We start from the raw sequence: 12,711 nt of genomic DNA on the forward strand, positions 1-12,711 counted from the left end.
CGGAGGGAGTACATATTTTAACGGGGGTGTATTCGATTGGGATTTTAATGCATTGTTTTTAGTCTATGGATTTTAATGGATTGTATAGGATTTTGATTTTGTGCGGATTCTTGATGAAATGTCGCAGAGTTAATAGGATTTAGGTACAATGCTTCAAAATCCCATTGAATTTGGTGGGATTTCAAAAAACTTAAAATACACTGAAGAATGCCACAAAATCCATCATTTTATGAAATGAAAAAAAATCCATCAGCATTTGAATACCATCATATTTTAATGGATTTTAAACAATCCCAATTGAATACCATCGGATTTTAAAGCATAATTTAAAATCCCAATTGAATACCACCAGATTTTGTACATAATTTAAAATCTCAATTGAATACCTCACGATTTTAATGGATTTCAAACAAATACCCTCGGATTTGATGAATGCAAAAAAATGATTTAAAATCCCAATCCAATACACCCCTCTAACTTAGAAGACTCTCGCGGCTGCTCTCACATTAGATGCGGAGAAATCTCGTCTGATGAGATAGGAAACTTGATGATGAATATGCATTGCCCAGAGAGTGTTTGATGAAAGTCCCGTAAGATATATTTTCTCCACCTGCTCAATCCCTGGTAATATCTAACTCTATCATCGATATTATCAGTGTATCATGTTATTTGAAACATTCATCATCAAAAATGACCTGTTGCATACTATATTAAGCTTAGACGTTATATATTGATTTGTTTAGATAAGTAATTTGGCTATTGTTCCGTTAACTTAAAATTTTTAGCCGCTGATACAACCTTCATAAGTACTTAAGGTTTGCGTACGTCTCCCCAGGCCTGCTCTACGAGGGGATGCACCGGGTATTTTTGGTTTGGTTCTTTTAGAATTCTTGGTGCCAATACTAGGAGTGTTTTTTTTTCCGAAAAAATGAATCCTGAGACATTTTTATTTAGATGAAGAGGATGAGTTTGGTGAATTGCTCAAAGTTAGTTTGGTAGAAAGTAAGGTGACTTTTATTTATTGGTTGTAAAATATTATAAACTTCTCGACCAAATTACCTTTCAAACTACGAACATTTAACTAGATTTGATATATGTGGTTTTTGAACACCTCTGTTTTGTATATTGACATTATATACAAATAGCTGATCATTTCACTCAATTAATAGAAAAACCTTATGAGAGAGACTTGGCTGCTATGAGCTACACACTTAAAGAATAATGTGATCATGATACTTGTTGTCAATGCTATAAAGTCCTAACAATATATCATTCAAAAACAATATGTAAGTTGCTAAAGCTGAGAATTGTAAGTCTAGCCGCCACCGGAGCCACAAAGGACTATCTAAATTGATTTATTTCTGCCGATAAGCTCCAATTGCATCATAAGAGTTACAAAAAAATGATGTATGTGTCAACTATTTAATCACTATAACTATATGTAGTTAGGCTTTTGTAAAACAGACTAATGTGTTCTGCACTCACTATTAGCTTTCTCAAGGGTGCGTGCCCCTTACAAGGTGAACCTCCTGGTCCATTTTGGTTTGAGGTGCTGTGTGACTCACCCTTGCAGGTGGTGAAAATTCAATATCTTGGATTCATGTCATAACTTCTAGGAAAATTATAATGAAGCTTTCAGTATGCTTGATTCAGTACTTGTGGGGGTTTTAATTATCATTTATCATTTGAAAGCATCCACATAAGGCTTCCGACACTAATAAAACCAAATAAGAAACTAGAAACTAGAAGCAGAGCCCATTTAATTTAAAATAATTGAGCCCTATACAAGACCAAAGCCCTGGCCTCATTAATGGGATATGTATATGTTTTATTGTTACTTTTTTTAAGATGTCTAACTTACCATATTTGTTTATTGGTATACTATGACGTGTCCCTCTATCTGTGTCCGAATATAGGATAGTGTCCCCGTGTCTCCGATTTTTGAAGTTTCCAAGTTCTACACTCGGATATGTGTCATGTTTGACACTCTATACCCGAGTCTGAATAACATAGGTGATGGTGACGGTGAATTGGAGGAAGACACACGCCAAAAAGAAAGAGGAAGAAAAAGCTACGAAGAAAATGGAGGGGAGAGATAATGATAGATTCACTGATGAAATGGTCGCCAGAAAAGAGAAAAGAGATGGCTAGTCTTAAAAAAGAGAGGTGCATTGGTGGCCGTAATTTCATAAGATTTTGGAATATATGTGTGTACTAGTTTCTATTTATAATAATTTTTGTTTAATCGTTTGAGCGTGCGCGTGCACACAGTGACACAGGGTGCTCTTCAACAAAAAATAACTTAAACTAGAAGTCACAAATAGGTTTTACAAAAATCCCAAATAGGTGTTACAAAAGTCACTAATCTGTATCACAAAAATCAAAAGAATAAATAAATCATCAATGATGGAGGTATATACATTTTTATACAACCACCTCCTACATAGCCATCATCAATCTTCGATCTACTCCAATCACCGGCAACACCACCGTTGTACCACCATTTACTCTTTCTTTACCCATTTAAACTTTGCTCCTTTCCACTTCCGATCTTTCTCTCTCTTCTCTTCTCTTCATATTCAATATTTATCTCATCACCTTTGTTTAATTTCTTTCTCTATATACTCTTTTCATTTTTACCACATCACCAACTACCAACCACTACATGATACATCATTACCTAAAAAATATTATTTTAATACATTCTAAGTTTAAAATTTTGTCACCAGTTTACCTTACATAAACCATTAATATGTATTACAAAAAAGACTAATATTTATTATAAAGATAATTAGAAATTAACATTGATACACATGCGTAAATGCACTGTTACACCAACACCTCCTTCCATCATCAATTCATTAACAGGTGAGAAAACTGAGTTTTGTCTTGCCAACTGCAAAATAAGAAAATTCGCCATCACGACAACCTTGAGACCTTAAAACGAGTATCCTTGTGACGATAATCTTGAATAATCCTTACATTATACACACCTTAAGTCCGAATTTGGGCCCTACAACTTGTAAAATTAGCGGAGAAGATAGCGACGATTAGACTTTGGTGGTGAACGAGGTTTGGATGATCAGAGATCGAGGAGAGAGTCACAAGGGAGACAAGATAGATCTAAGAATAGAAGAGATAGTAGATTTAAGATTTAGAGTATGTGAAGAGAAAGAAAGTTAATGTGCAACATTTGTGTGTAATTTGTATATTTCAAATTACTGTTGATGGTTTTTTTTAAAAAAGAGCGACTGAGATTTGTTTCTGCTTTCGACTAAATCTAGTTTTTATTCGGCAAAAGCCAATATATATTCTAACACTATAATTACTAACATTGGGATGATTTGTAATTGGGTTAGATTATTTTGGTCATCTGTGAATTACCTTTTTTCTCTTTATTTTGAAAAACATATAGAAAAAAAAATTATATGAAAACAATGAGAGACATACCAACATTGCTCTTCTTGACTTTAACGTGTTCTATTCCAAGACCAACAGGAAATCATTTTGTAATTATTCTTAACTCTAGCGTGTTTAACTCCAAAATAAAGATAAACCGGAAGCCATCATATAATTGATGCAAGATAAACAATATCATTTTCCTTACAAATGAAGAAATAAGATATATTATAAATATGATTTAACAGTAGTCAAAAAACAAAAGAAAGAGTAAAACTACCATCATTAACAAAGTAATATTATGAAAACATTAATAGAATGATGATAAAAATGTATATTGTTTGCTACCCATTTACAATATAAAAAAATTTGTTAAAGTTAAATCTCTAAGAGAAAATATAATTAGTCGTTTAAAAATATTTAATCAAACTTGATACATTATGACAGAATTCCTCATGCAAAAAGGGGGATCCAATAATACTAAAAGGTCTAATTATTAAAATATTATTTTATTGAAACTAAAAATATATTAATTTAAATACATTAATAAGCCTATTTATTTAGATCTATTATAAAAGATCACCTCTAAACAAAATTCAATATTAAATATAAATATGTACTCCCTCCGTTTCAAATTACATGTCCACTTTCTAAAAATCACATAGTTTAAGAAAAGTGGATTTTGAGGAAAAAGAGTTGTATTAAGTCATTAATTGAACATGATATGTGGTATATGGTTGATCTTGGAAATATAAATTAGAAACATGTGAAGGAGAGTTGATTTTGGAAACATAAATTTACATTGAAAGTTGAAGTAGACAAGTATTATGAATTTATTTTTTTTAAAGTGGACATGTATTTGAAACGGAGGGAGTACTATATTACTAAAATTTAATTTAGTTGGCCATCTCAAATTAAAATTCTTTAAATATTATAATTTAGACACATATTTCGTGCCTATTTATTTTTAAATATGTTTCTGTGGGCTAATTACTAAAACTTATATTAATAGGCGTAATGGAAACATATTTATCATAATACGCCTCACATTAGTAGGCCATCAGTAAATTTGAAACCTACCATTTTGACACAAATACATCTCTAAAATAAAATTAAATATAAATAATGTTAAAGTCTATACTATACTATTGTAGTAGAAAACATTAAAACAGTTGTTTGGTGGATTGGTGGGTATGTGTGCCGAATCATGTTTTATCCTGTTTTAATGGGTCAACTATGTTTGAATTAAAGTACATTTAAGGATTATAGTTTAAACACATCTCTTGGGTCTATTTATTTTCTTTAATGATTAATTCTATTTTGACAGACCTAATTACTAAACATATTTATTAACAGGTTTGATAAAAACATATTAATCCAAATACATCTATAAGCCTATTAATAAATTCGTAGAATAAATTATATGCAAACAAACACAATTAAATATTATAATACAAATTAGAAGAGAACAAATATTAAAATTTATTAGTGCATCGCATAGACCTTAAGGTAGTGTATATGTGTGTGAACTGGTCGTTTATTGTCACAAGTTCTCCTCGCAGGTCTGTGGAGATTTTTTTGCCTCGGGAGTCTTAGGCCTTAAACCCCCCCCCCCCCCCCCCCAAAAAGGTGGGTCCACATGACAATAGTTTGCCGTTTAAAAGTAAGAAAAATATTTTAAATATTTAAAAATATAAAGATTTAGTAACAGATTCGGGCTAGGTTGAGGTGTCGACACGATCATTTTTAATTTTTAAAGGAAAAGCCTTGGAAGGTGTAAAGTACGCGATATTTCTAAGAGCAACGTGTATAAGTTCTCCTTTGTGTATGCATGACAGCAATCGGATTAGTAGAAAAATTCAAATAGGTCTCATCAATCTTCTCTAAACAGCAAGCTGTCAATATTGTCGCAAACTAAATTTATGCCTCCATCCATTCTTATCTACATCTTTCTCGAATGGACAGCCTATTGTCGTTATTTGCATGCGAAACATTAGATAAACATTTCATATATATATATATATATATATATATATATATATATATATATATATTCATACTCAAGAGTAAAAGCATACATTGCACACACACACACACACACAGAGACACACACACACACACTTTGAGTGAATTAGAAACAATGGCACTGATAGACATAAGGCATATGATGGCTGGTGTTCTTACATTTGCAATGTTCGTAATGCTACTGAACATGGTAAAAACAGACTATTTTGACATCCCAAGGGTAAGATTTCAATTTCTTGATTTAACTCTGAGTTCTTCTTTGTTGAATTGGAATCAATAGCGGTAATTGATGTGTATTGATGCTGCTTTAGTTTAATTTTTACGCGATTTCAAGTTGTGAAAGGCTGCTAAAATAATCTAGTAAAGATCTTTTTAACTAGTTTATTAATTTTTCATTATTGGATTTCCATTAATATGAATGTTAAAATGAGGAAAACTAAGAAATCATGTTTTTCCAATTTTTAAAATAAAATCTAGTTAATGCGAAACGAAGTCGTTTTCTGGAAGACACTTTACCTTGTGCATATGCGTTTGAGGTCTTGAGCACAATATTCATATCTGTATAAAATTGTAGGCCTAATACGGAACAGGTTGCAGTGCCATACGTATCAGCATAGGCTATTTCCCTGTTCAATCTGTTTTCAGGCATTTTTTAAAGTAGTGAAATACACATACTCATATACCTTCTAACTTTAATTAATACAAGTGATGGGGATCTATTGTTGTAGCAGATCTTTCCTTTTCCTCTGCAGACTGAATTTTCAGGAGGGGAGATTTATGGTGTAGAGACTCCAAGTCTACACCAGACGGAACTCTTGGTTCTGCGTAAATGGCTCAGGAATGGAATTTCTGAAGTCCTAAAGCCCTGTTGGACCAGGCCTCATCGTAAATTAGACCACGGTATCACAAAGAAGCAAAATATCCAACCTTGTATAAGTATCTGTTTGTGTATAAGTATCTGTGTGTGTGTAGTTGGTGCATATAAGTTTGATCAGATCTGTTAAGAACATATAGACACAGTACTAATACTCCACTCTGATATTGTGATTGTGGTTTCCTCTTACAGAGGAGAGGGACTTGGGTAATTCGAGAGGTTACATATTTTTCTCATTGACTGGTGGCCATGAACATCATTTGTCTCAGGTACTATACCACTTAATTGCCAAAATTAATCACCTTTAATTAAACGATTTCATAAAGTGGTAGTTAATTGTCTGCGTACATTCAATAAGTGGAGTAGATCGAACTTGATTGCTCAATCTACTTGAAATCCGTATTTATTATGTTCAGTGTCTTATAACTGTAAGATAATATTTTTATTTTTATTATTTATTTGAATGGACTAAAATGACAAACACATGAATCTAGCAGTGGTTTGAAAGGAGTAAATCCTAGTGAATGGTGCTAGTTTAAAACATTATCCTTGTCTGCTTAAGTGATATTGACTACTGTATCTCTTGAAGTAATTAGATATAATATTTGGAGATCCACTGTAATTTACAGCTGAGTGATTATTACTTTCTCCTTTTGACAAAATTTAATCTAGACCTGAGTGCCATTGACTTAAATCTAACCGTTTTTTTTGCATCATATAATTTTAATATATTTAATTTGTATTATGTTGATATATTTGCAATAGTATATCTTAACTATAAGGAAATTTACCTATTCTCCAAGATGTGTGATGCGGATCACAGAATTATGCAACTAATTGTTAATTACTATTATTATATATACTGGCTTATCTTATAACCCATGCGAAACAAGGTCAGGCAAAATAAATTATATATAGGTTATATCTGATAAACGAGTATAGTTAGTTCTAAATATATGTTATTTCATTGTTTTTTCTTTCTATTACTTTGTTGTGGTTTTTCTTTCTATTACTTTGTTGTGGTTTTTCTTTTTCAAAATATTAGACTCAACTTATTATCATTATTAGGACTAAGCTATATTTTTGTCAATATGTCTCTGTGAGAGTGTAATAATATACTAAATTTAAAGAAATAATGAATTGTAATCCACATAGTTTTCTATTATAATAAAGACTATTTTCTTAGAAATTTTATCGATTTAACGAAAGTGATGAGTTGTAAATTAAAGTGGATTATATCATAAATGTAAATAAGAAAAGTTTGAGCAGTCATGAACTGAGATGTATGAATAAATGGTGCTCACATATGATATTAGACTGTAAACAATATTTTTAGGATATAAGTTGGATATTTTATATTATTTGAAAATCATCAAAAAATTGGCTTAATCAAACTGAATGACCAACTACAATACAGTTATAATAGTATAGACGGATCGAAATTAAACATATTTGTAATGATAAATTAGTTGGAAGTAGTTTCGTTGAAATGTATATTAGAATTAGATAATAATTTCCTATATTATTTATGGTACTAGGCAAGTATATATGTATAGTTGTCAAATAGGATTAGTTTCTTATTATCTGAGATCTGACTTGTTTTCCATGTATTAGGATATTTATATATACAATTGTACTCATCTTTCTTTGTAAGAATTGAATATATTTGTAATGAAGTTTTACAGTGTGAATCAGCGGATTTGTTATGGTTCATGTGATTCTTTGTGGAGGTAGGTGCTTTATCTCATGTTTAACCCTTTCCCAGCCTTATCCTGCATGAATCAAATGGTATTAGACGCAATTTCTAGCTGATAAACCTAACCAAACACCGCTGAAACAGCCACCACCGACTCCTATGTTACTTTTACTCTTCTGTTTTGGTTGGCGTACCAGTGTGCAACACGTGGACACTCTGACATGACACTTATTGCATGTCAGATCCTTTGACTGAAATGTGGAAACTTTGACCAACTTAAAGACAAAATATGAGTTGAACTAAGTATCTAAAATATATATATATATATATATATATATATATATATATATATATATATATATATATATATATATATATATATATATATATCAGAAGAAAAGAAGCAAAAATGAGATAAAAGTAGAGAGAGTGCATAATCTCCAAAGTCCTTTACAAAATAATGTTTAATCCGTTTTATAAGATACATTGTGAAGCTATACTGGATTCACTTTCATTACTTCATCACTTTCATTACTTCATCCATCTAGCTATATTTTTTAGGGCACCATACAAAAAACGACATTGATATGATGATCTAATTAGACATTTGGCATATCGTATGGGTATGCATGGTCATTAACAGACATGATAACAATATTTTGTAAAGACTTGAGTGCTATATTGCAAGCAATGCTCCAAACTAATCTATATTGGAAGAAACTGTGCCAACTAGTAAAATTTTGAAGAATGTTGAACCTAAATCTTTCCAAATAGGCATGGTATGTAAGGAGAAATCTGAAGTATGTATAGAGCACAATAAGTTTGTTTATAGGAAATTCAAGGAGTTGGCAGATCATATTATTAATGTTGTTTCATATGAAACCTTTTAGTCTTTAAAGATTTCATAGTTCAATATGGTTTTGCACTCTACGCATGGACTAAACATTTGCAATTGATATATTTCGCTCATGGTTTTGATTATTTTATAAAACTTGTGGAAGAGTTTTTTCAATGGAGAGGAGAATGATACAGAACATGGAATTACGCATTTACTTGTTCATTATATTGTATATATTTGTAAGGACAAATTGGTTGCAAGTTATTTATTTAAAATAATTAGTATTAGCATATAATTTCCTTTATTTATCATGGTAGTAGATGATTATCTACTTGTAGTTATCAATTAGGATCAGCTTCTTATTATTTGTAGTCTTATTTTTCCAGCTAAAAGGATATCTATATGCACAATTGTAATCATGGTTTTTAATAAATCTGCGAACTTGTTATGGTTCTTGCCGATTGTCTGTAGATATAGGTTCTTGCTGATTCTCTGAGGAGATAGGTTCTTGCCGGTTCTCTGCAGAGATAGGTGTTTTATCTCTTATTAAAACCCTTTCCTACCCTGTCCTGCATCAGTATGATTCATCCCAATTTGTCCACTCTGTAACAGTTTGATCATTATTGAAACTTAGTCACCATCCTAGAGGAAGACTTGGGAATGTGATTTTAGAGGTTATCTTTACCCAGTGCTGACAATCTAACTGTATCTCTTCACAGTAATAAAGATTATAGGCTGCTAATTTCTTTACGTATAGTGTATCTGTACTGGAATTCTTTCACTCCCATGGAAGCTTGCTCATATTGTAAGATGCTCTACAATCCTTTTAATTCACCAACGGATCCATGTTACAGATCCACTTACGTACTTTATTATAAAGCACTTGTTTAGAGATTAGTTGTACAATTTCAAAAATTGGTAAATTTTTTCATGAAAAATCATGTTGACATTCGTCCATAATTGCGGTAATGATAATCTGTCTGGCATCCTCAGGTTTCAAATGCAATTGTTGTAGCCAGACACCTTGGGGCTATACTTGTGCTACCTGATATCATCGAAAAAAGATCAGGGGATAGCAGGTTAGTTCAGTATATATCTAAGTATAATATCTTTTGGCCTTACAATTTTCACAAAAACTTTGTAATCTAAGAAAAAGTACCAGGATGAAATTGTACATATAATAAATAACTTACAACTAATGTTGGTACTCGACATTTTTGCAGGGAATTTGGCGAAATTTATAATGTCACCAAATTTGTAACAAGCATGAAAGGCATTGTCAAAATAGCAATTACTCAGCCTCTTGGAGTATCAACCAGACAGCTGACCCTTGTCAGAGTCCCAAGTGGAGTTTCAGAAGAGTATATTGCATCAAAAGTGCAACCAATTTATAAAAAGAAAGGAAGTTTAAAGATTGTGACTTACCTCTCCCCTTCACTCGTGACAAAGGGAGAAGGTAATGACACGACTTCACTTTCATGCTTAGCTATGTTTGAGTCTCTTCAGTTAAAAGCTGAGTTGGAGAAAACTATTCTTTCGATGGTTGAGATGCTTAGAAGTTCTGGCCAAAACTCAAGTAGTTTATACATTGCCGTGGACCTGAAAGATGAGAATTTTGGGAATAAAGGGTGTCAAGGGAGCTTTATTAATGGAAGAAAAACTTGCTACACTGCCCACGATATCATCCAATTTTTAAAGAAAATCAGAATTGAAAGAGAGGCAACTATATATCTGACTTTGGATGGATGGCATGATAGTCTCAACTCGTTGACAGAGATTTACCCAAACGTACATACAAAGGTAATGGTTATTAATTTTCTTCTTTGTTTTCTAGATTTCGTGTTACTAGTATGTTCTTTAAAGATCAACAAATGACTGCATGTCGTATTTTGATTTTTTTCTTCCACAAAATATATCACCGACGAATAGTGCTAGATTTTTGTTCATTTTTAGCCCACCATGGACCAGCCTAATTCCATGACTTGTAGGTATAACTAGAGACTAGAGTTCATTAGGGCTGTGTTTGGTTAAAAAGAATGGAATGGAGGTAGAAATTGCATGTATGTACTGCAATTTCATTTCATCACTCACCAGGATGTTTCTGATTTTTAAGTAAATATTTGTTTGTTTATCCCCACTTATTTCACCAACAAACTATATCATAATCTGTACTTTAGCATATCCTTCCGCGTCATCTCCATCATCATTATCCGCCCCTTGCGTGTTACATTTTGCACACTAGATATTTCAAAAAGCATAAGTTGATGTAAACCTACTTGTTTCCAATTCATAAGATTAACTTTATTGTTTCATGTCAATTATATTGTGCATTATACCTTTATGTTATTACTCTAGCCTCTAGGAATCATAACAATATATTTCTGTCTTAATGAGCCCTCAATATCAATTAATATGTGCAAAACTGGTTCAACACCGAAAAACAGTAAAATGAAATGTGGTCTATGAGCATGTCCAAAGCAATGTTCCAAAGGGATGCTATATCTATAATATGGCATCAGGAAATATGACACAGCACTCCAGTGCAAAGCTAAACATGGACGTCATATAGCATTATGATGTACCTGGTACTACATATAAAAACCAAGTATAAATGTTGCTATAATTGACACTTAATCATCAACTATGCAAGCACAAAAAAAGGTTGAAATGGATAAATTACAAGTTAGCATACATCTTTAAGGCAAAGATATGATGCAATTTGCTCCCATTTAAAGTTATTTGGTGTCACTGTAAAACAATGCATCAGACTACAATTTCTATTTAAGCACCAAAAATCACTTTGGATTTTGTTTTGGCACTAGCATTAGACATGCTCTAAGATACCTTTGCTAAAAGCTTTGGATTTTGGATTCTATAAGAAAATTATTTCATTAGATTTTTAACAGCACCCATATTTTTCTACCATTTTTCTTTTTAGCATAGAATATTTCTCTAATTGTGTATTTAACATGCACAGGAGACCTTGGTACCAGCTGATAAAGTAGTTCCCTTTTTGAGTCCAGAGACTTATGTGTACAAAAAGATCATCGATTACTATATATGTTCCTCGAGTGATATTTATATCCCAGCCAAGTTTGATCACTTCTACATGACTGTGGTCGGCGAAAGAATTGCGACAGGTGAAAGAATTGTTCTTGAGCCTGCAGAATCAGATTCGAAGAATGGCGCTGACTACATATCCCCATACATGTTGAGGAAGAGTCACTACGCTTACTCATGCTTCTGTTGAGCGTTCTATGGAAATTTTCTAAAGAAACTTAGAAGTACACAATCTACCTTTGTATGACCAACTTGTAAAAAGAAGTCATCAATATGTAATATTTTAATAAAGGACGAGTGCATACTGAACTAAGAATGATCAGTTGCAATGAATGATCTGCAGAAAGTTATTTTACATCTAGTCGGTGTTTAAAAGGTACATTTGATGGTATTAAATCAGAATCCCAGAATCTTGGATATTGGATGTTCTGATATTTTGTATGCTTACAAAATTCAGTTTTAACTCTGGTTAATTTTGTTAAAAAATAATCATCAGATTTCTAATCAAGCACCGATAATTTTTGTGACGCCAAGCATTGGGTTGTTACATAATAAGGGAGAGTTGTGGGAAGCTTAAAAATATAGAAGGAACCTGCAGGTTATTATTGCTATTCTGTCGAATGCAGTATTTTAGTAGTAGAAGAATGGATTTGACGGGCAAGCGAGTCCGTCCTCGAGTCAATTAAGCAATTACTTGAGATTTCTAAAATTTGAAAGGATGCAACGTTAATAATTTTTATATTAAGGAATCTCGAAAAATTATTAATGATAATGATTTTAGTATAAGATAGTTTGAAAAAACTTATATTTTTCTACAAA

At 32.0% G+C, this 12,711-nt stretch overlaps 1 protein-coding gene across 4 annotated transcripts; it reads left to right on the plus strand.

Moving 5' to 3' along the window:
- The first annotated feature begins 299 nt into the window (after positions 1–299).
- Positions 300–12,321, plus strand: LOC108215153 (protein MANNAN SYNTHESIS-RELATED 2). 4 transcript variants are annotated; one of them, XM_064090512.1, is made up of 6 exons: positions 301–624; positions 1,917–6,324; positions 6,491–6,567; positions 9,826–9,911; positions 10,056–10,632; positions 11,810–12,321. In XM_064090512.1, exons 5-6 carry the CDS (start codon positions 10,099–10,101, stop codon positions 12,080–12,082), a joined length of 807 nt encoding a protein of 268 aa, XP_063946582.1. In that variant the 5' UTR covers positions 301–624; positions 1,917–6,324; positions 6,491–6,567; positions 9,826–9,911; positions 10,056–10,098; the 3' UTR covers positions 12,083–12,321. The 4 variants fall into 4 exon arrangements, with proteins under 4 accessions (XP_063946583.1, XP_063946582.1, XP_017243006.1 ...); XM_017387517.2 differs by having other exon boundaries at positions 6,156–6,324; XM_017387518.2 differs by having other exon boundaries at positions 6,177–6,324.
- The last annotated feature ends 390 nt before the right edge of the window (positions 12,322–12,711 follow it).

This window comes from Daucus carota, chromosome 3, assembly GCF_001625215.2.
Source record: "Daucus carota subsp. sativus chromosome 3, DH1 v3.0, whole genome shotgun sequence".
NCBI classification, from domain to species: Eukaryota; Viridiplantae; Streptophyta; class Magnoliopsida; order Apiales; family Apiaceae; genus Daucus; species Daucus carota.

Excerpts from the sequence above, each read along its gene's own strand:
- LOC108215153 (XM_064090513.1), top strand. The coding sequence starts at position 10,099 with ATGAAAGGCATTGTCAAAATAGCAATTACTCAGCCTCTTGGAGTATCA. Across the intron at positions 10,633-11,809 it reads ACCCAAACGTACATACAAAG|GAGACCTTGGTACCAGCTGA; the intron begins GTAATGGTTATT and ends TAACATGCACAG.